The 23,720-nt window shown below is 42.4% G+C and overlaps 1 protein-coding gene across 2 annotated transcripts; it reads left to right on the plus strand.

Annotated features, from left to right (window-relative positions):
* The first annotated feature begins 1,994 nt into the window (after positions 1-1,994).
* On the plus strand, positions 1,995-7,649 carry LOC308390195 (zinc finger protein 277-like). Of its 2 annotated transcripts, XM_080871933.1 has the most exons (10): positions 1,995-2,084; positions 2,605-2,818; positions 3,093-3,181; positions 3,295-3,377; positions 3,613-3,704; positions 4,407-4,517; positions 4,919-5,015; positions 6,068-6,110; positions 6,196-6,370; positions 6,565-7,649. In XM_080871933.1, the coding sequence occupies exons 1-10, from the start codon at positions 2,057-2,059 to the stop codon at positions 6,752-6,754; spliced, it is 1,122 nt and encodes a 373-aa protein (XP_080728059.1). In that variant the 5' UTR covers positions 1,995-2,056; the 3' UTR covers positions 6,755-7,649. The 2 variants fall into 2 exon arrangements, with proteins under 2 accessions (XP_080728059.1, XP_080728060.1); XM_080871934.1 differs by lacking the exon at positions 4,407-4,517.
* Positions 7,650-23,720: the final 16,071 nt, after the last annotated feature.

A 23,720-nucleotide genomic window follows, 5' to 3' on the forward strand; every position in this document is an offset into this window, starting at 1 on the left:
AACATTAGCTAGCCCTGTCTTTCTGGAACTCTTCAAACAGTTCTCTGTGGTTGTGTTGAAGATGATGGTGGAGTCGTGTTTCCTCTGGTGGTTGCCACGAGTGTTCGGCAAGTTTTGCAGAGCACCTGTGTTTGGAGAACGTCGTCTTTACCAAATCCAAAGTACCTCCAAATAAGCGAGGTACTATTTTTTAGCCACGAGTTCATAGTCAGTAGCGTTCTCGTCATGCGTCTCGCTCTCAGCCATTACAACTCCGACTCGTCGCTGCAGCGTTGTTCGCTCCCCACCTACATAGGAGGCGGGCCTCTAATCCATTTGATTGGTTAATGCCGTGAAGGGCTCTGTTCGACTGGTCAAATGTGTAAAGGGGTTTCTTTGATTGGCAAATTCTTTAAAGCACGTGCGTAAACATTTTAAGGTACCCAATTATCGCAGTTTGCGCCGTCTTTTGCAATGGGCCCATCGCACAGGCTGATATTGCGATGACAATAAATTTTTTATTTATTGTGCAGGCCTAGTACACAGCTGACAGCTCTATTTGACAACTGTTAGAATTCATATTATGGCAAGAACCAATCAGCGAAGGAAACAACAGTCTGTCATTTCTTTAAGAACTGAAGGTCAGTCAATCCAGGAAATTGCAAAAACTTCACAAAAACCATAAAGCGCTACAAAGAAACTGGCTCACACGAGGACCGTCCCAGGAAAGCAAGAGCCAGAGTCCCCTCTGCTGCTGAGGATACATTCATCCACCAGCCTCAGAAATCACAAGTTAACAGCTACTCAGATCAGAGCGCAGATAAATGCCACATAGAGCTCCAGTAACAGACACACTCTACATCAGCTGTTCAGAGGAGACTGTGTGAATCAGGCCTTTATGGTCAAATAGCAAGCAGAGGAGATTAGTTTGGGCCAAGAAACACAGGGAATGGACATTAGACCATCTGTGCTTTGGTGTGATGAGTCCAAATCTGAGATCTTTGGTTCCACAAAGGTGAACGATGGTCTCTACATGCATGGTTCCCACCATGAAGCATGGAGAAGGAGTGTCTGGTAGTGTGTGCGCCAGTGAACATGAACTTTTAAAACTCAAAATATTTTTTTATATACTGGTTAAAAGTGTTTGTGAAATACTTTGTTCTTTATGCTGGACTAACAAACTGCAGTCACAAAGACTGACTGTGAGCACTTTTCGGTGATTACAGAGTCATAATAACGTGTCATATATGAGATTATCACCATGGCATGACATCACATCATGTATGTATTTGCAATATTTTAAAAAAACAGCTGACAGTGTGTTTTCATATTTTCATTCTGTGCTTAAAGGGAGAAAGGTTTATTATTTCTGCAGTATTGCTGTCATTGCTTTTATCTATAGTTTTTTTTTGTTGTTGAGAATAACAGAGTGAGTCAGACTGCAGGATGAACACTGAGCTGTTTGTGCCCCCCAGTGGTCTTTGACCACAACGTGCTTCCAGTGAATTCCCGAATCCAAGCTGTGTGTCATCAGCAGCCACTCCACCTTAAAACTGACTTCACGTATAAAACTTGGGTCATTTATTTAAGAATTTGCACCATATCCAGCCTTCTTGTGCCCCCCTGTACAGAAACTCAAATGTTATTTTCAGACTTTTATTTTAGGGAGCCTTACACCTGTACATATGGTACGCATTCACAAATAACGTTTCATTTAAAAATTTGTAATAGAGGGGAGGACACATATGCTAATGTAATGTTAATAAATGGGTATTTATGAACACTAAACTTTCATGTTCAGAGAACACGCTCAGGTATATCTTGAGGATCTGAGTGTTCATGTGATTTATATTCTTTGCTATATATATGCAACAACGTCCAACGTTACATGTTAGTCAACTTCATTCACATTAATTAACCTTCAGCTATCGAAACTTGAGTTTTTATATTTCCTTGAACCACTTGAATGCACCTTTTCTAATTCGTGTTTTACCGGGGGTCCGCGAAGGCGCTTCGTTGGCATTTTACGGCCTCCGATTGGTTCGATTTGTGTTATTTGCACCACGTGACACCAGACATGGCCGCCAGCGAGCCGAGTAAAGACGGTAAGTGTGACCTTTTAAACGTGTCCGCGGCTTTAATGCTGATATCTGGTGGTCTGCGTGCAAAGGTTTGGGTGTCGGTGACTCTCCGAGTCTGTGGGAATCCACAATCAGCAGAAAAAAGGCTAAAAAAAATCAGAAAAGCAGGCGGGAACCCGCCCGGCTAAGCTAGCAGGCTAGGAAATAGCTGGGCTGCTAACTGTGATTATACAGCAATCTCTATATTCAGTCAGTACTCAGTCTGACAGCTGTGAAGTTTATTCAGGATTTAACAGCGTGTAAAGTCTGAGTTCGATTATTGAGTTGTTTAATTCATTAATTAATTTATTTTTTTACTTTTAGATCATAGTTTTGTCTCCACGGGTGATGAAAATAATTGTATACAGACAGATTTTTGTAGATCAGAGGGAAATGCTTCTTCATGCCAGGCTGTACATTCTCGCTTCCGCTTGGTTTTGACTCACCTGGTCTGGAGTAGAGTGTGTGTGGTATATAAGGTGTAGTCTCTCTTCTGCTTTCTCAGGTAAGGACAGCATTCTGGAGCCGCTGTGTTTCCCCGATCAGCCGGCTGACATCTCCAGCCCTCCCGGTGTTCAATGTCCCGGCTCCGAGCCGCTGGTCTGCCTGTTCTGCTCTGAGTCCGTCCCACCGCCGCGGAAAGACGTCCTCCTCAGACACCTGCTGATGGAGCACAAGCTTGTCATCGCCGACGTCAAACTCATCGCAGACGTCCCAAAGTACGAGCCACACATGCTCCGGCTCACTCGTTTAACTCTCGGGAACACGTTTGGATGTTTTTAGCATTTGGAACTCGATCATTTCACCAAAGACTTCCTGTAATTATTTGGGGTGATGGGGGGAAACCCTTACCTTACAAGTATAAATATATACAACAAGTCCAGCATGTCCACGCCTGTTAGTGTGCTGCTTTTATGAACCGTGACGAAGTGTTTCTGTGCGCCGGTAAACCTGGCTGTGAGTCGGTTTTTACTGACGAGTTTCCTCCATCAGGTACTTGCTGTACTGGAAGGGCAGATTCCTCGAGCAGCCGCTCACAGATTTCTGCAGCGTCATCAAAACCAACTCCACGGGCCCAGTCGGTGAGTTCACTCAAACCCACAGAGGACCTGACCTTTCAAAGTGAACCACGTACACTTCCTCCAGCTCTGATTAATGACTCATTAAAAACTCTTCTTCCTCGCTGACCTGACAGAGAAGCAGGAGGACTACTTCCTGCTGTGTGACGTCCTTCCAGAAGACAGAGTCCTCCGAGAGAAGCTGCAGCAGAAACGACTGGTGAGGAGACGTGACACTCGGAGCATCCTGAGTGAATCTTGTGCTGCTGGAAGTTTCGTTTCTTTTAAACTTTATTTTGAGGCAAAGTCTGAAAATCAGGAAAAATCAGAAAAATTGCAGATTTGAGTGATTTGACACGCTTTGTGTCGTTGTAACCTCTGCACTTTAAATATCTGAGCACTCTGAGGTAGTTTTCTGAAGAATTCCTCTGAGCTCTTCTTCTGTGCTCCCACAGGAGGAGGTCCTGGAGCAGCAGCAGAAGGAGCGAGACGACAGCAGCTTCCATCGTCTCTGCATGTTCTGCAGCGAAGAGTTCACGGGAAACAGGTAACGCGCCGCAGGATTCCCATCAGTCCTGGAAACCTCACGTGTGTTAGATGAAAGCAGACAGAAGGTAGAGCTTCCTGAAATCATGTGACTAAAAGCTTCTTTGCTTCCTGTAGTCATCTCTTATGATCCAACCCCCAAAAAGCTGCTTTTTACGCATAATTCCATAAACATCATTCAGTGACATGTCTGAGCCTGAACCAAGAAGCTGATCTGAGACCAGTGCAGCTCCTCACCCTTCTTCCTCTCCTGCTAAGGGTCAGGTCTGAGACCTGTGCAGGTGTGCGCTGGTTCATGAATGGCATGAAGGTGTGACTCACTGGTGTTTACCACAGTTCTTGTGTGGATCTGTGTCTTACCTCCAGTTAAGCTTCCATCCATCCATTTTCAGTCACTGTGTTGGTTCGCAGATGCTCGGCCTCCCTCTGCACAGCCACCACCTCCAGCTCCTTGCGGGAGGACGCCGAGAGACATAACCCGCGTCCGCTCCGGGTCTCCTCACATTTGGACATGCAGCGGCCCATGGCGAGAGAGGCTGCTTCCCTCTGTCTGCCACTATGGCACGCTGAGTGGATCTTGAAGTCTTGTCCAAATGGGAACTTCTGGACGAAGCCCAAAGGACTGCAGCGCAGTGCTAACAGTGATGATGTCAGCTGATGTTTTCTTTTGTTTATTAAAAATGGCTCCACGTGCTGTTTCCAGGTCGTCTCTGCTGAACCACATGGCCAGAGAGCATTCCTTCAGCATCGGACTGCCGGACAACATCGTCTACTGCAGCGAGTTCCTCGACACGCTGCAGGACAAACTGGACAGGTACGCTAATCGTTGCTTTTTATTCACAGCGTTAAGTTTTGTTTCGCGCGCCTTTTCATTTTGCTCCCCTCGCTTCAGTCTGCAGTGTCTGTACTGCGAGAAAACGTTTCGAGATAAAACCACGCTGAAGGATCACATGAGGAAAAATTGATCTCCAGCGCTAACCAGGTGCTGAACCAGGTGCTGTGAGCTCGGGGTAGCTGTGGATCAGGAGGTGCAGCGAAAGGTTGGAGGTTTGATCCCCGGCTCGATCCCAGATACTGAACCTTGGATTGTCCCTCCTGATAATATTCTTATTTACTGTGTCAGCCTGGATGCAAAAGTTTCAATCAAGTCCACTTCCTAGTCCTCCTCTGATCCTGTGTAAATGTCTGCTCGTGTCATCTCTGTATCGTCCGCAGTGATTGGTCGGACTGGCAGGCTCATCCGGTCTCTGCAGTGTGTCTGTTCTGTGATCACCAATCGGAGACGTTGGAGCAGATCTACGCGCATATGAAGGTACGGGAACGTAGAAGTTTCAGAGAAGGAAAATATCGTTTTCTGCTTTTCATCCCTGAAACGATTCTGCAAAGGCTTCTGGGAGAACGGAGACAGTGCACACTAACAGGAAACGATCTGCTTCCTGAGGTCTCTGCAAACATATGAATCCATCGTTCGCACAAAACATGGATTTTACTCAGAAAGTGCCCTCACACACAGACGGACCGAAGCTGAAGAGCTTTTAAAATGAAGCGCCTTTTATTTTGAAAAGTTTCCAAATAAATACATGATTGTCAAAACTTTAACGAGCAAATAAAAATGTTTCCTCGTTGTTGGGTCTGTTTCCACATGCCCCGCTAGTTTAGAGACTTATTCATCATGAAGGAAACAAGACATAACAGAACATCTTCAACCGGTTTTTCACTCGCTAACGAGGGAAGTCTTTGGTCAAGAACCAGCTCTTGGAGCCCACGCCCCTGTCCTGTCTCAGGCCCGAAGTCCTTCAAAGAGCAGCTTCCCCCGTAGCTATTTATTGACATGGCAGTTACAATACACAATACAACACAAGCACCTCCCACGTAAAACCCCCCAATGGTTCTAAGACGTGTGTGTGTGTGTGTGTGTGTGTGTGTGTGTGTGTGTGTGTGTGTGTGATAAAAGCAGGAAGCTCACAACAGATCTGTCAGGATGCATCTGCAATAAAAGCTCCCCCAGCACAGAGTGGCTGGAGAGGTCAGAGACAAAGGAACGTCTTGATCCTATAGGTTGAACTCAGACCGTACAAATTTAAGAAACACGATGACAACATTCAACAATTAGACTTAACACTCGTGAACAATAAATAAATCTAGGATTGGACGTCGACTGCAGTCCGATTTTGTCGTTGATTAAACGTTCTGGTTTAAAGTCAGAACCAGTTTCCCAAACGTGACTCTAAGTTTGTGCTCACGAGTGACGAGTTTACCTGAGAGGCAGAAAAGTTTCTCTCTGCTTTCTGGTTTTGTTATTTATGAAGTCTGTAACGGGCGTCGCGTGCGTGACCCTGACATCTTTCTGTTTTGTGTTTGCAGGAGGCTCACGGCTTCGACCTCCACCTCCTTAAGACCGAGCTCAGTGGGTGAAATCGCCGTGGTAATTCGAGCGCAGTTTGCTTCTATTTCTTCCTTCTGAGTGTTTCTAATGTTCTGTCCTCCCTCAGACCTCAAGTTCTACCAGCAGGTCAAACTGGTGAACTTCATCCGGCGGCAGATCCATCAGAGCCGCTGCTACGGCTGCACGCGGATGTTCGACTGCCGGGCGGACGCCCTGCGTCACATCGCGGCTGAAGGTCACGTGATGAAACTGCCAGAGATGTCCGCCTGGGACCAGCCGCAGTAGGTTTAAGGAAGCGCCTGCAGAATTAACCAATGAGAGCGCGGGCTTTAAAGCTGGCGTACAGCTGCTGATGAACGTGGTCAACGCCACAGATGTTTACACTTCATTTGGAGTATTTTTATCAGCTGAGGAAAATGTCGTCCTTTTTGGGACTAATTTGAGCCTGAGCACTAAACGTCGTCTCGCTCCGCAGGTATTACTTCCCCACGTACGAGAACGACGCTCTCCTGTGCACGCTCTCTGACAGCGAGGAAGGCGACGGTGACGAGGAGCATCGCGGCGAGGAGATCCCGGTCATCGCGGAGGACATCTCTAACCTGAGAGCGCTGAAACAGTCCAGTGTCCTCAAGCAGCTGCTGAAGGAGCGAGGAGGCAGCAGCTAGGACCACAGACGGACACGTGTCATACGTTTGACTCAAAGGCGTCTCTGACGTCGGCTGAGCTCAGCTCATGGTGACCACATCCCACATGGCTGGAACGCAGCGGCACGGGTTTGAGTCCGGCCCTTTCCCTCTCAACTATTTCCTGTACGTCTCTACTTAGTAAAGATAAGAAAGGCAAAAGAAGAGTCCTCTCCACAGCTGGACACGCGGACGCCATGATGTCCGCTGAAACGTAATTGCTCTGCCTCGTGCAATGAAGCTGAAACATGCGTTTTCTTGAATGTGAATTTTAGTACTCGAGTAAAAATGATTTTCTTTTGTAACTTGTAACTGAGCTGGATTCAGTGCTGTGGTGGACGAGCTCATCGTCAAGATGAGACGAGAGACTCTTTATTGTCATTGCACAGTCACACTTAGAACAACAGCACTACACAATTGCAAACTGTCCCGCGTCGGCACTACGCACAACACAAACAACACAACACAGGAACTTAATAAATGAAAAGAATGAGTGTATGTTTTACTGCACATTGTTATTATTATTGTTGTTGTTGTCCCCTCAGAAAGCCCAGGGACGTCTCGTGCCTGAAACATCTGTCCTATTTGGTGTTTCTGTTGTTTTTCTGCATCGCTTTGCTGAGCGACACCTGCCGTATGGTGGAGCCGAACTGCAGCGCTCAGAGTTTTCACCGCGTCCTTCGCGTCCAGGCTCACGTTCACGAACATGCAGCACTGAGGAGAGAAACGAGAGGTCGCTGCAGGAACTCACTGCTGTCAAACTTCCTGTTTTATCCTCATTTCGTACTCTGGCAGGCTGTAGGACATTTTGGACAATCTATAATCTTCTAACACAAAAACATACAAGTGTTCACTGAAGTAAACACACAGAGCAGTAGCAGATTTTTTTAAGTGTTTTATTTATTTTCATTTGCTGCTAACTGCCTTGTTTTCATTTGTAGTTTTTGTAGTAGGAAGAACTACAAAATCTACAAATAAACAAAGAGCAGTTAGCAAATGTAGTGCTCTCCACTATGTGAAGCCCTCACATGAATTTTTAGATTTTTCAGTTCAAGCCAATTAAATGAAATCCAAAAATTCAGCCCCAACAATCAAATGATCCCCTATGAGCAAGCACTCTGGCAACGGTGGAGAGGAAAAACTCCCTTTTAACAGGAAGAAACCTCTGGCAGAACCAGGCTCAGGGAGGGGCGGTCTTCTGCCATGACTGGTTGGGGGGTGAGGGGCAAAATTAAATCAAACATAAAGGAGAGCACAGCATATTTATGACAGGTCGGTGGACTGTGGCTCGAGTTCAAAAGATGCTCGAATCCCGCCTGAGGTGGTATGGACACGTGATTCGAAGCAATGAGAACTCAGCAAAAACGACTATTAAGGATCGACCCAGATGGACGCCGGCCTCGAGGCAGACCCCACAGAGCGGGACATTCGCTTCAGCTGAAAATCTTAGAGGCGACCCAGAAAGCTGCAGGAAACGCAACAGTTAAACCTACTTTAAGTAGGTTTACACCACACGAACCAGGCGATTCTCTTTCTGTTGTCTCTTGTTCCCGTACCGCTGGGCGCTGAAGATTTTCCACAGTTTGTCTGAGTTCTGCCATCTCTTGCCTGAGTTGTGTGTTTTCTCGACAGAGTCGTGTGTTTTTTTGAATGTGTCGTGTGACATCGTTACTGAGTTCTATGTGTTCTTTACTGAGTTCTATGTAGTTTTCACTGAGTTGTGCGTTTTCTAGATTGAGTTGTGCGTTTTCTAGCTCGAGTTGTGCGTTTTCTTGACCGAGTTGTGTGTTTTCTCGACCGAGTCGTGTGTTTTCTTGAATGTGTCGTGTGACATCGTGACTGAAGTCTATGCACATTTCATTGACTCGTGCGAGTTCTTCGGTGAGTCGTGCGTTTTCTTCCCAGAGCTGTGCATTTTGATGCCGGAGTTCCTCTCTCGTACGCTCCAGTTGGTCTAACGAATCTCCACTTGCCTGTGACATTTTTGTAAAGGTTTAAGGCTGAAGGGTGTCAAAGGGTAGCTGTGTCTCAAACAACTGTCTCTTTCTGCTGTAAACTGTTGAACGAGCTCCTATTTATAGACTCGGTGGGCGTGGCAGAGAATGCGATGTCGCTGTGACAAAACAATGATCCTTTGATCTTCTCAAAGGATCATTGTGATGTCTCCGTGACGTCACGATGATCGTTCGAGAAGATCAAAGGAGCGCTGTGGATCATTCTGCGCATGCTCAGATCAATGAACGGGAGAACTATTTGTAAATACTTTGCTAGCTAACAAAGGTGCTTTTAGCAACAGCTGGTGGTGGTTCGTCGCTATCAACCCTTAAACTCGTGAACTGGCTCTCTAGCTTTTCGATTGCTACTGTTGTCTATCACATATGTATTATTTGGAACCCAGCTTACCTGTAAAAACAGACACACAGCAGGTAACAGGAACTACTCGGTGCGCCAGCTCGGCACCACTAGGCTGTGTCCCAATTCAGGGTCTGCACGCTTGAAGTACGCGCACTACGCACGGTGCGTACTATAAGTATGAGAAGTGCGGAAGTGAGAGGCTTGTGAAATAGGACGGTCTTGCCTTCGTCGCGCTGCTCAGGTTGCCTAGCAACCATGATACTAACCGCGAGAAACGTGTCATACAGCTTTGTGTGACAGAAACGAAGGAGAACATGTTTTGTTCATTTGAGACCAAAGGACCGTAAAACATGATTGTTGGGCTTCATTCCTGTGCTGAACAGTCATTTAAGATTAGCTAGTAAATAACAATTAGCTGATGTTGGTCATGAGACTAAAGTCATCTCACTGTGGTAATGTAAATATAATATGGCCAATATTAAAGTTATAGTCAGATTATTATGATATATTACAGCAGTGAGCTTGAACAGTTGTTTATATGTCCTATCACCTTAAATCTTCACTCAAAGACGAGTATCTGTGACAGTGTGTATACAGATGTGTTATATATAAGAGACAAATATTGTTCGTTTAATACGTTGGCATTATTACATTTGGCTCCATGCTTACATACATGTGTATAAAGCAAATGTACGAGCTGTGATAACTGTGTCTGATAGAATGAAGAGTAGACTGATATATGAAATATTCCTTTATTGGGTGAGAAAATCAGACCATGTCATAACTGCTGTAAGTCACACAGAATAGACATCAGAGCCTTAAACAGGCTGACGTCTGCTAAATGGGTCAAACTGGGCAGAAAGTCTACAAACACATAACATCCTTATAGAATATGATGTAACACTATAGATCAACTTAGCTCAGAATATATAAAGCATATAAACAGTTACAGCAATATGATGCAACAAACACAGCAGCTACTGATCCAAAATACTCAAAGCTTCATAGAACTGAAACCAACATTTATTTTAGCTCCATTCTGCTGCTGATACATACTTTAGGTTTCTGAACATTAAACTTGTTGCTGCCTTTCATGGTGTGTAACTTGAAGGCCCTGAGTACTCTGAGTACTTTCTCCCACACTGGAAACACTGGGATGATCACATTATGTGAACATTACCTAATAAGACTGATTCAGCACAGACAGTTCTGTTAAACTTTCCTAGCAGTCCTTCACAAACAGGGAACAGTCTGTCTATTCTCTCCATCTGTCAGCTGCTGCTGGCTCTTCCTCCTCCTCTTCCTCACACACTGCTGAGATTGTCCTGGTGGATCATCAGGGCTGCAAAGCCTCACAGATGATGTGCAGCAGTGGGTCCCTCAGTCTGTTCTCACTCTGGACACTTGCAGTCGTCACACATGGACATCAAATGTGTGATAAGCTGCAGGATTCAAACACAAGTGTAACTTATAAACACACGTTCATACTTTTATTCCACAATCAGAGAGAAAGAAACAGAGAGAGAGTGCAGGACAGACAGACAGGTGACAGTCTCAGGTGTACACACTGCTACACAACAGCACAGAGAAGCAGGATTTAGTGTTTGTGTTATTACGAGTGTAAACAAGAAGAGTTCCAGATGGTGCAGTGGACACATGTGTGACTGCTGTGATTAAAGCATCTTTCTTTCAGCTTAACGAGTGAACCGTCAGCTCGTTCAAACACACGTTAAAGTCCGTTTGGCTCGACACCACCGAACAGAGGCAGCAATATAACACAGCTCACATTAACAGTGCAGTGGATCCTGCTTGTGCCGTGATATTCAGGACTGCAAACCGAGCAGCATCACTGACTTTCAGCTTGTTGTGTTTGTGGATATATGACTGACTTTAATTATCCACAAAATCATCACATTCTCTGCAAGATTAAGGTCGACTATATATATATTTATTAGGGGTGCAACGATACACAAAATTCACGGTTCGGTTCGGTTCGATACTTTGGTGTCACGGTTCGATATTTTTTCGATACAAAAAAATGTTCATGCATTTTTAATTTGTCATTTATTAAAATTATAAATATATATTTTAACTCAAAAGTACAGTTTTTAAATTTAACCCTAACCCTTGTGCGTGTTTTTTATTTTGACAGCGAATGCGCACCTGCGGACCACTTATGTGCAGCCCTGGTTATTTAGCTCGTCATATTGCAGCCACAGAAATAATTTTGTCCATGAAACCATAAAGCTGCACTTTCTTTTTGCCTTATAGTCTGATTTGTCATAACTTTTCTGTTTTGTGGTAAGCTTTTCTTTGGCTGTCACTTCTTCACCCTGACCTGTCTTATTTGGCTCAGCAGAACTAAAATATATATACTGCTGCTTTTACACACGCACTCACATAAGCTCAGCGATTCTCTGCGATCAACCTCTCACATGTTTAAGCTGCGGGAGATTTCACTTGTCATGTTTGCATAGTAAGCTAACGATTAATAAGACGATGTCAGAGGAATTGGTGCACAAATTATCATCACTCACAGATCAGTGCTGTCGCTCTCTATACACAGTTCGCACGATTGCAAAGTGAAAGCAAAAAAACAAGCGCAAATTCAAACGCGATTTCAATATGTCACATATTGACAGTGGCTCACCGATGCCAATGACATAATTACCCAGCTACATTTCTGAAAGAATGCAAAAGCATTGACATATATTTTTCCTACAATAGCCGGACGGGCAGGGAAGAGATAGATTTTGGTAGCCCGACTGGAAAAATCGCTAGCCCCAGGACGTTGGGCTAGCGATATTGCGAGCAGTGGCGTGTCTAGAAAATTTTTGTTGGGGGGGCCAGGTAGGGGCACAGATTTGGAGAAGGGTGGCAGATGTAATTGGCAGATAATGTTTAAAAAAAATTCTACCAACCGTTAACCATAATTAAATAACCCTGTAAACCTAATAACTGAATGTGCTTTTAACTCTTATTAGAATGAGATTTTAACCACTACGGTGCAAAGTTTTTAGATACTGCGTTGATAAAGTACAAGAGATACAATCAGTGCTTTGTCAGTGTTTACTCAGCATTCAAGGACAGCAATATTTGCATAGTATTTTTACTGACATATAGTGCACATATGTTTTGGGCAAAAACATTTTTTAATATTAAAATACGAACATTTGTAACAAATAATTGACAAATCAGCCAATTCCAATGTAAAACTTTATCTGCCTGTTAAAAAAAGAAGATAATCTTCTCACAAACTGGTGTTTGATTTTGAAAAAAGTGGGGAAACAACTGAAAAGACTAACATTTGAATGAAACCTGCCTCCCCTTCCCTCATCCACCTGTTGCCTCTGTGGAAGCCCCGCCATAGCCACCACCAAACAACTGAGTTATTTTTACACATCGACCTGCATCTGGCCAATCCACCATCTCTCATTGTTCATGCCGTTACAAAAAAAAATAAAAAATAAGTCACCGGGCATATCCCCGGTATGCCCGATGGCCAGTCCAGCTATGTTAACCTGCAACCAAATCTGCAGCTCCATACAGCAGTTACGACTTGGATTATATATTATAACTCATAACTCTTATGTTAGCTCCCCTCAGTAGCATACTGTCTGAAATATTCGACGGCTGCAATAATTCTTCAAGTGTTATTTTTTCCTTGGTATTCTAATTTCACCGAAGTTTACTAAACTCAACAAACTTAATATTACTTACCGGGACATTTATTCTGTCCTCATTTTCTTTCACCGAAAAATTGTTTCCTGCGGTGCCATCTTTCGTGCTTGGCTCTCCTACCTTTGCTAACGTGATGCACAAAGCGCAGAAGCCGATGCTGCATTCACTTACACTCGGATATCTGAGCTTCACCGTGAAAACATAATCGTACATTTGATATTTGATTGAATTTTATTGTTTTGCCTTTGGGGTGGCACCTGGGGTGGCCAGTCTGGTTGGGGGGGTGGCCTGTGCCCCCCCAGGCCACCCTGCTGGACACGCCACTGATTGCGAGCCCTGTATCTGATTGAGGAATCACTCATCTTTGGAAAAGAGAGTTTATTACAGAGAAATGTCTCTTTCCAAAATAAAAGCTATACTATCCGCTTCTTCTGGGCTATATTCTCAGCAGCATAAGGAGAATCATGTGCTAACAGCTGTCTAAATGACTCGGCTAAAGTTAGTAGCATGCTTGTTGTTTTTGTCTTTGCACTAGGATGATGTAAATGTGCAGTCATATTCGTTGTGTTCCCACTAGTGCTTTCAGGTTAATCTCGTTGAAATGACCTTAACGCCACAACACGGCAAATCTCCGTTAACGAGCTACCGCCGATCGCCCCGTGCATGGGGCTAGACGGCCAACACGTTAACGAGCTAACTGCGCTAACACACTAGTTCACACCAATGTAATTGAGCATTGCGTGGCACATCCAACATACTGTTTTACTTTAGTCCATGACTCGCTTACCTTCAGGGTCATACGTCACATGAAAACCAAAATAATTCCAAACGCCAGATCTGAATGAGGTTCAATTTGCCTGTTGCAAGTAGAGCTTAACTTCTGTCTCGCTAGCTTGCCCTGCGCTCTCAATGTGAGAGATTTACATTGCTGTGCTTGAGAGCCACCAGCTGTGGAACGCCAGGACTGCCATAATGAATTAATTAAATACACCATTAAATAATTAATTAAATGTGGCAATAATTAATTAAAATTGGAATTAATTAATTAAATAAATAGTTATGACACATGTAATTAATTAATTATTGACACATTTAATTAATTATTTATGTATTTCACATTTTAATTAATTATTGACACATTTAATTAATTATTGACACATTTAATTAATTATTTAATGATATATTTATTTATTTCATTTTGGCAGTCCTGACGCCTGGCTCTCGTCATGAAATAATTTTATCTGTCAGCCTCACCCATCAAACTCAGGGGGCGGGGTTAACGCTGCCCATGCAGCTTCTCTAACATTTGATTGGTTGCCGTGCAAAGTAAGTCAAAACAGGTCGATCCTAGATAATCGATTGCTTGTGTAGACTTGGGGCAGCCAGTTATCCCAGAATGCAGATCAAATCACAAGCAGCAATGGTGGTGGTGTAGTTTTAAAATACCCCGTTTTTCTGTCACCAGCTACACTTTTAACAGTGTTTTAGCCGCGAATGTCGCGCCGTATGTCTGGTCAGGTTGTCAACATAGAACATGTTTGCAAAAGTGCTCAGATGTTTTCAGAGATTTCACTAGCTCTGCTAACAGTTAGCATGCAGAGTGCACCGAGGGGGTTACGTTAACCGGTTTGTTTACATATTCCACTCTCCGTGTTCCACATGTTGCATTCGCAGATTCTCATTTTCACCGAACGATCGTCTCTTTCCGCCTGGTCTTGTGTCTCTGTGCTTCTGTAACATAAAGAACGAGCTGACATTTTTCTCACGAAACCAGCGATCAGCTCAGCAGACCCTCAGTTTACCTGCATGCATCCTCCTCCTCCTCATCTGTCAGCTGTTTAACACCTGCTGCTAATTCAAGAAACACGCCTAGTTACCTGGTGATAGTCACAGTTTAACTGGGCAGCCGGTGCTCGATATAACGCAATGTCAGCGCATTTTTCTGCACAAGATAAGTAAATATAGTGTTTTCCCCGAGCGCAGAGCTGCTGGAGCTCGTTTCCTTACAGAGCACTTTATAGGCGAACAGCTTCATCAGCGGCTGATGTCCAATCACCGGCACACAGCTTTCAAACCTCACCTTAGTTTTAGCTCTCAGTGGTTAAACGCTGGACTTCATTCACTCAGGTTCTGTCTGTCGGGTCACGTTTACTTCGCTGTTTTATTTACAACTGAGCAAATCGGTTTGGCTGAGGTTAAAGTTACGTTTCCTAACTGCATAGTTTCACAGACGTTTAATGGTTCACTGGCACATGTGTTAGACTGAACTATCATCTAAATATCATCTGTTTTTTAATAGTTATTCAACTGTATTCTAAGCACCAGCTGTCTGTTAGAATGTGATTTTTTTCTCTCTCTGTTGGCAGAGGTATAAAAATGCGCAGGAAAATCTGACATGCATGGCGAACTTCACCGACGATATTTAGGGAGGAATAAACACACATCAAACATAAATGAACCATTTGTCTGTCTCCATAATTGAGAGAATTTTCTCTTCTTATGTCAACACTCTCTCTCTCTCTCTTTTTTTTTTCTTTTTTTTTTCTTTTTCGGTCATGTTATGTTTACCTGTCAAAGGCTTGTTACAAACTATGAAACACATCGTGCAGACTTCTGGATGTTAGAAGAAAACTAATACTGCTCATGAATGAGACTAAAGGCAGGAAGGTGTCCTTTAAAACTAAACATGTTAATAGGACCTCCCTGTTTATATCATAGTTTATGATATAGCACGTGTATTTCAGTAATAGCCTGCTGAGGCCACTATATGTGCTGGCCTCATATCAAATGTGAAGGCAGACTGAGTCTATGTTTGACGTTTTTTATATCTAATCTTCCTTTTCAAACATTTAAACAGCAGCGAGTCTGCAGCTGAGGGAATACAAATTCAAATTGTCGGAACAGGTTTGCTCGTTTCTTGGATTCATTTGGTGATTTATTAAATGTATAACTGTTATTCTAATCTGCTGCTGAGTCTCTTACACTTTTCTTTATGCTGTATATTTTCACGTCTCTGGAATAGTTGGCAGTTAGATAGTCAGCTGGGAAACTTTGTGTTAACTCATGGAGCTGAGGATATCGTGGATATGCTGACCTCGCTGCGTGGTGTACAGAGCGAGGTCAGCATGATTAATATTCACAATAAAAATATTAGCCGAACATCATGAAGTCTGTATGTGTTTCATAGTGTCGAACAACCTTTGTACAGTTAAAGCCAGCAGTTACTACATGACGGAAACACCAACGTTATCTCTTTTATGTGTTTATACACAGGTCACGCTGATTACTGAACAAAAACCCAAAGATCAGATGTTAAACAGATTTATTTGCTCTCTCTCCTCCTTAAACATGTTTTTAATGTTAGTTATAATTCAGAATTGGCGACTGAAACACGTAGGACACATAAGAACATCAGGAAATAAAACATCGATAAATATAACCTCAGTAAAAGAAGTCAGCGGGGGTTACTACAGCTGTGTACCGGGGCCTGCGCTTTGTCGGTGGGATTGCTTGCGAGGCGAGCGGGTCTATCCCACGCTTTGCCGTGAGACTGGGCAGACATCTCCGAAATCATCGAAACACTTTTGCAAAGAGGCTGTATCTTGACAAACCGACCAGACACATGAAGATTAAACCACTACATTCTCGGCTAAAAAATATTAAAACGGTATTTGGTAACACACAAACAGGGTTTTTCAAAGCTCAGTTCTGTTAGCTTCCACATGCCGGTTGTTGTGTGCTAGAAACAATGGCCACCAGGCCAAAGCAATGGTTTTGACTCGATCAGCGTTAACCCCGCCCCCTGAGTTTGATGGGTGAGGCTGACAGATAAAATTATTTCATGATGAGAGCCAGGCGTCAGGACTGCCAAAATGAAATAAATAAATATATCATTAAATAATTAATTAAATGTGTCAATAATTAATTAAAATGTGAAATACATAAATAATTAATTAAATGTGTCAATAATTAATTAATTAAATGTGTCAATAATTAATTAAAATGTGAAATACATAAATAATTAATTAAATGTGTCAATAATTAATTAATTACATGTGTCATAACTATTTATTTAATTAATTAATTCCAATTTTAATTAATTATTGCCACATTTAATTAATTATTTAATGGTGTATTTAATTAATTCATTATGGCAGTCCTGGCGTTCCATAACCATCTACCGGAACTAAATTCCCTATATGTAGGGTTGCCAACTCCCTGAAAAATAAATAAGGGACACCTCGTGGCCAGGGCCGGGCGACCCAGTTGTCTTCACCCTTCCCAGTGTGGTGAATTTTCTAGCTCTTTTTTTGTGTGTGAAATTATTTTTTTAACCATTTGACTTGAAGTTGATTTAAGTAGATGTGTATTCTTTGTGATATGAACACATGTGAAACAAATGATCATTTAGCCATTTATTTTTAGCTCAAAATGACAACATTAACACAGTAAAACAGGTCTCTTTCTTAAACAGAAGCCTGTCATGCTTAACTTTTGAGAATATAAGTAAATCTTTCTTTAAAAGCACTCTGTCCTGCTTAACTTAAAATAATAGAAAACAATAGAAAGAAAAATATTCTTGTAACAGTGCACATTTAGTGCATTTAGTACAATTGGCTTCAGTTGAGCAATGGCGTGTCCAGCGGGGTGGCCTGGGGGGGCACAGGCCACCCCCCAAACCAGACTGGCCACCCCAGGTGCCACCCCAAAGGCAAAACAATAAAATTCAATCAAATATCAAATGTCCGATTATGTTTTCACGGTGACGCTCAGATATCCGAGTGTAAGTGAATGCAGCATCGCTTCTGCGCTATGCGCATCACGTTAGCAAAGGTAGGAGAGCCAAGCACGAAAGACGGCACTGCAGGAAACAATTTTTCGGTGAAAGAAAATGAGGACAGAATAAATGTCCCGGTAAGTAATATCAAGTTTGTTGAGTTTAGTAAACTTCGGTGAAATTAGAATACCAAGGAAAAAAATAACACTTAAAGAATTATTGCAGCTGTGGAATATTTCAGACAGTATGCTACTGAGGGCAGCTAACATAAGAGTTATGAGTTATAAGATATAATCTAAGTCGTAACATTGCTGTATGGAGCTGCAGATTTGGTTGCAGGTTAACATCGCTGGACTGGCCATCGGGCATACCGGGCATATCCCCAGTGACTTATTTTTTATTTTTTTTGTAATGGCATGAACAATGAGAGGTGGTGGATTGGCCAGATGCAGGTCGATGTGTAGAAATAACTCCGTTGTTTGGTGGTGACTATGACGGGGCTTCCACAGAGGCAACAGGTGGATGAGGGAAGGGGAGGCAGGAGGAGAGACCCGAAGCAGCCACCAGTCCGAGTGTCAGGTGAACTGAACTTCAGGTAAGAAGTTATGACCTGCAGTCTATCTGGGTCAGATATAAACCAAGTTTAGGTGGAGTTTATTTTCATGTTGCTGACTTTTTACTGTCAGTTGCAATAACTCGTACTGCGTACTAGCCAGTTTGACGGAGTTTTTATACAGCTGGGTGGGTGCTATGATGTTACTGATAGTGAACTTTATTTTATTCATAAGGTTAGTAGAGTTGCCAACGGCTCCTTAAAAAAATGGAATGGTCCCTCATTCAGAGAAAATATTACGCGTTTCGTATTGAGCTGAGAAGAGACGCAGTTTGTCCCGGACTTTAGCTAGAATGGAAAAAGACACAAAGCTGGATTTATTCTGTCTTTATGCTGCACAGCTGCCTCTTCTCTCATTCTCTCCCCCTCCCTCTCCTGTTGCTACTTCAATCATGAAACTGATCAATGATCAGCTGATCGGCTTTTCTCTCTTGTTTATCGCCCACTTTGCGCCAGAAAGAGGAAACCAGCAGATGTTGCGCTAAACAACAGCAGCACGTTTAAGCTTGATCGGCTGTTGTTAGAATGTATTTAATATTAATTTCTAGTATCAGCTGATGTTTGCTGGAGCCACAGCTGTAAAGCTGCTGGTCATGATGTGGGTTTGGATATGTGGTGAGAGGGAAACATGAAGATGAAACCAGGAGATGTCCTTACTGAACCATCAGAGCTGAACAGGTGATGGAGAAACAGGTTTACCTTTTAGGTGACATGAATGAGTTGAAGGGAAGTTATGAACTGTTTCTGAGAGACAAATAACACCAGGATCCTTTTTTTATGTAGCAGACAGCTGGTAACTGTGCAGGGGCGGGTCTAGCAAAGTTTTGCCAGGGGGCCAGGTAGGGCATTAACAGGGAAAGGTGGGCACAAAGAAATACTTTTCTTTCTTATTCTCATTTAAAATACCTAGTTTTTATTAAATAATTATCTAAATCTTACAACCAAAGTTTTTATCTGACGTAAAATGTATAGAAATCATACATATACCAACAAGACTGTACATCACTGTCACAACAGGGTTTGTTTTCAGTCAAAGTCTTTATGGCTTTACTACCTGGTGGGTCGGTCAGTAGTAAAAATGCCCAATTTTTTTGTCCCAGTCCAGCCCTGCAGGTTAATACTGGCAGTGTCACCATGCCAGCTGACTGTATTTTATCATCAGCCAGTGTTGTTCTTTATCAATATTACCAAAGTTTACGATAAGGCAGCATAGAAAGTATTTACTTGCTTTCAGGTTTCATTCAAATGTTAGTCTTTTCAGTTGTTTCCCCACTTTTTTCCTGTTTCAAAATCAAACACCAGTTTGTGAGAAGATTATCTTCTTTTTTTAACAGGCAGATAAAGTTTTGCATTGGCATTGGCTAATTTGTCAATTGTTTGTTACAAATGTTCGTATTTTAATTTTCAAAAATGTTTTTGCCCAAAACATATGTGCACTATATGTCAGTAAAAATACTATGCAAATATTGTTGTCCTTGACTGCTGAGTAAACACTGACAAAGCACTGATTGTATCTCTTGTACTTTATCAACGCAGTATCTAAAAACTTTGCACCGTAGTGGTTAAAATCTCATTCTAATAAGAGTTAAAAGTGCATTTGGTTATTAGGTTTATAGGATTATTGAATTATGGTTAAGGGTTGGTAGAATTTTTTTTTAAAACATTATCTGCCAATTAAATCTGCCACCCTTCTCCAAATCTGTGCCCCTACCTGGCCCCCCCAACAAAAATTTTCTAGACACGCCACTGCAGTTGAGGTATTATTTCAGCTTTTCTAATGCTAATCAGCTGCTCCTGTTTGTAAACCCGCTTGTTCCCATGATTACGCATCATAACTCATCATCATTATTCATCTATGTATTACTTTTATGTATTAGTCATCAATTTGTCGTAATCATCTATCCTTGCAGTTGTTTATTACACAAAATAAATTATATTATCACACTTCTGGCCACATAGCGCTGTGGTGAGACCCTCACGAGCGATTGATGATCGGGAGCTGGTCGTGAGGTGTTAATCACTTCTCGTTACCCCACGTATACTACACGACGCACGATGAAGGCCAAAATCGGTCCGATCACTCAAAAATCGGCTCAAAATGGGCCAAAAATCGCACAGTGTGAGCCCAGCGTTAGAGCAGCAATGTTTGTTCCCCGCAGAGAAAGGGAAGAATGGGAAAAGGAAAACACCTGGCTGGAAAACGTTAATATGGGCATGTGCAGTGAATATCAGCGCTATGTGGCCAGAAGTGTGATAATATAATTTATTTTGTGTAATAAATAACTGCAAGGATAGATGATTACAACAAATTGATGACTAATACATAAAAGTAATACATAGATGAATAATGATGATGAGTTATGATGCGTAATCATGGGAACAAGCGGGTTTACAAACAGGAGCAGCTGATTAGCTTTAGAAAAGCTGAAATAATACCTCAACTGAAGCCAATTGTACTAAATGCACTAAATGTGCACTGTTACAAGAATATTTTTCTTTCTATTGTTTTCTATTATTTTAAGTTAAGCAGGACAGAGTGCTTTTAAAGAAAGATTTACTTATATTCTCAAAAGTTAAGCATGACAGGCTTCTGTTTAAGAAAGAGACCAGTTTTACTGTGTTAATGTTGTCATTTTGAGCTAAAAATAAATGGCTAAATGATCATTTGTTTCACATGTGTTCATATCACAAAGAATACACATCTACTTAAATCAACTTCAAGTCAAATGGTTAAAAAAATAATTTCACACACAAAAAAAGAGCTAGAAAATTCACCACACTGGGAAGGGTGAAGACAACTGGGTCGCCCGGCCCTGGCCACGAGGTGTCCCTTATTTATTTTTCAGGGAGTTGGCAACCCTACATATAGGGAATTTAGTTCCGGTAGATGGTGGCTCTCAAGCACAGCAATGTAAATCTCTCACATTGAGAGCGCAGGGCAAGCTAGCGAGACAGAAGTTAAGCTCTACTTGCAACAGGCAAATTGAACCTCATTCAGATCTGGCGTTTGGAATTATTTTGGTTTTCATGTGACGTATGACCCTGAAGGTAAGCGAGTCATGGACTAAAGTAAAACAGTATGTTGGATGTGCCACGCAATGCTCAATTACATTGGTGTGAACTAGTGTGTTAGCGCAGTTAGCTCGTTAACGTGTTGGCCGTCTAGCCCCATGCACGGGGCGATCGGCGGTAGCTCGTTAACGGAGATTTGCCGTGTTGTGGCGTTAAGGTCATTTCAACGAGATTAACCTGAAAGCACTAGTGGGAACACAACGAATATGACTGCACATTTACATCATCCTAGTGCAAAGACAAAAACAACAAGCATGCTACTAACTTTAGCCGAGTCATTTAGACAGCTGTTAGCACGTGATTCTCCTTATGCTGCTGAGAATATAGCCCAGAAGAAGCGGATAGTATAGCTTTTATTTTGGAAAGAGACATTTCTCTGTAATAAACTCTCTTTTCCAAAGATGAGTGATTTCTCAATCAGATACAGGGCTCGCAATATCGCTAGCCCAACGTCCTGGGGCTAGCGATTTTTCCAGTCGGGCTACCAAAATCTATCTCTTCCCTGCCCGTCGGGCTATTGTAGGAAAAATATATGTCAATGCTTCTGCATTCTTTCAGAAATGTAGCTGGGTAATTATGTCATTGGCATCGGTGAGCCACTGTCAATATGTGACATATTGAAATCGCGTTTGAATTTGCGCTTGTTTTTTTGCTTTCACTTTGCAATCGTGCGAACTGTGTATAGAGAGCGACAGCACTGATCTGTGAGTGATGATAATTTGCGCACCAATTCCTCTGACATCGTCTTATTAATCGTTAGCTTACTATGCAAACATGACAAGTGAAATCTCCCGCAGCTTAAACATGTGAGAGGTTGATCGCAGAGAATCGCTGAGCTTATGTGAGTGCGTGTGTAAAAGCAGCAGTATATATATTTTAGTTCTGCTGAGCCAAATAAGACAGGTCAGGGTGAAGAAGTGACAGCCAAAGAAAAGCTTACCACAAAACGGAGAAGTTATGACAAATCAGACTATAAGGCAAAAAGAAAGTGCAGCTTTATGGTTTCATGGACAAAATTATTTCTGTGGCTGCAATATGACGAGCTAAATAACCAGGGCTGCACATAAGTGGTCCGCAGGTGCGCATTCGCTGTCAAAATAAAAAACACGCACAAGGGTTAGGGTTAAATTTAAAAACTGTACTTTTGAGTTAAAATATATATTTATAATTTTAATAAATGACAAATTAAAAATGCATGAACATTTTTTTGTATCGAAAAAATATCGAACCGTGACACCAAAGTATCGAACCGAACCGAACCGTGAATTTTGTGTATCGTTGCACCCCTAATAAATATATATATAGTCGACCTTAATCTTGCAGAGAATGTGATGATTTTGTGGATAATTAAAGTCAGTCATATATCCACAAACACAACAAGCTGAAAGTCAGTGATGCTGCTCGGTTTGCAGTCCTGAATATCACGGCACAAGCAGGATCCACTGCACTGTTAATGTGAGCTGTGTTATATTGCTGCCTCTGTTCGGTGGTGTCGAGCCAAACGGACTTTAACGTGTGTTTGAACGAGCTGACGGTTCACTCGTTAAGCTGAAAGAAAGATGCTTTAATCACAGCAGTCACACATGTGTCCACTGCACCATCTGGAACTCTTCTTGTTTACACTCGTAATAACACAAACACTAAATCCTGCTTCTCTGTGCTGTTGTGTAGCAGTGTGTACACCTGAGACTGTCACCTGTCTGTCTGTCCTGCACTCTCTCTCTGTTTCTTTCTCTCTGATTGTGGAATAAAAGTATGAACGTGTGTTTATAAGTTACACTTGTGTTTGAATCCTGCAGCTTATCACACATTTGATGTCCATGTGTGACGACTGCAAGTGTCCAGAGTGAGAACAGACTGAGGGACCCACTGCTGCACATCATCTGTGAGGCTTTGCAGCCCTGATGATCCACCAGGACAAACTCGGCAGTGTGTGAGGAAGAGGAGGAGGAAGAGCCAGCAGCAGCTGACAGATGGAGAGAATAGACAGACTGTTCCCTGTTTGTGAAGGACTGCTAGGAAAGTTTAACAGAACTGTCTGTGCTGAATCAGTCTTATTAGGTAATGTTCACATAATGTGATCATCCCAGTGTTTCCAGTGTGGGAGAAAGTACTCAGAGTACTCAGGGCCTTCAAGTTACACACCATGAAAGGCAGCAACAAGTTTAATGTTCAGAAACCTAAAGTCTGTATCAGCAGCAGAATGGAGCTAAAATAAATGTTGGTTTCAGTTCTATGAAGCTTTGAGGATTTTGGATCAGTAGCTGCTGTGTTTGTTGCATCATATTGCTGTAACTGTTTATATGCTTTATATATTCTGAGCTAAGTTGATCTATAGTGTTACATCATATTCTATAAGGATGTTATGTGTTTGTAGACTTTCTGCCCAGTTTGACCCATTTAGCAGACGTCAGCCTGTTTAAGGCTCTGATGTCTATTCTGTGTGACTT

Source organism: Rhamphochromis sp. 'chilingali' (assembly GCF_963969265.1).
Source record: "Rhamphochromis sp. 'chilingali' genome assembly, chromosome: 2".
Classification (NCBI taxonomy): domain Eukaryota; kingdom Metazoa; phylum Chordata; class Actinopteri; order Cichliformes; family Cichlidae; genus Rhamphochromis; species Rhamphochromis sp. 'chilingali'.

Excerpts from the sequence above, each read along its gene's own strand:
- LOC308390195 (XM_080871933.1), top strand. The coding sequence starts at position 2,057 with ATGGCCGCCAGCGAGCCGAGTAAAGACG. Across the intron at positions 2,085-2,604 it reads CAGCGAGCCGAGTAAAGACG|GTAAGGACAGCATTCTGGAG; the intron begins GTAAGTGTGACC and ends CTGCTTTCTCAG. Across the intron at positions 5,016-6,067 it reads AGATCTACGCGCATATGAAG|GAGGCTCACGGCTTCGACCT; the intron begins GTACGGGAACGT and ends TTGTGTTTGCAG.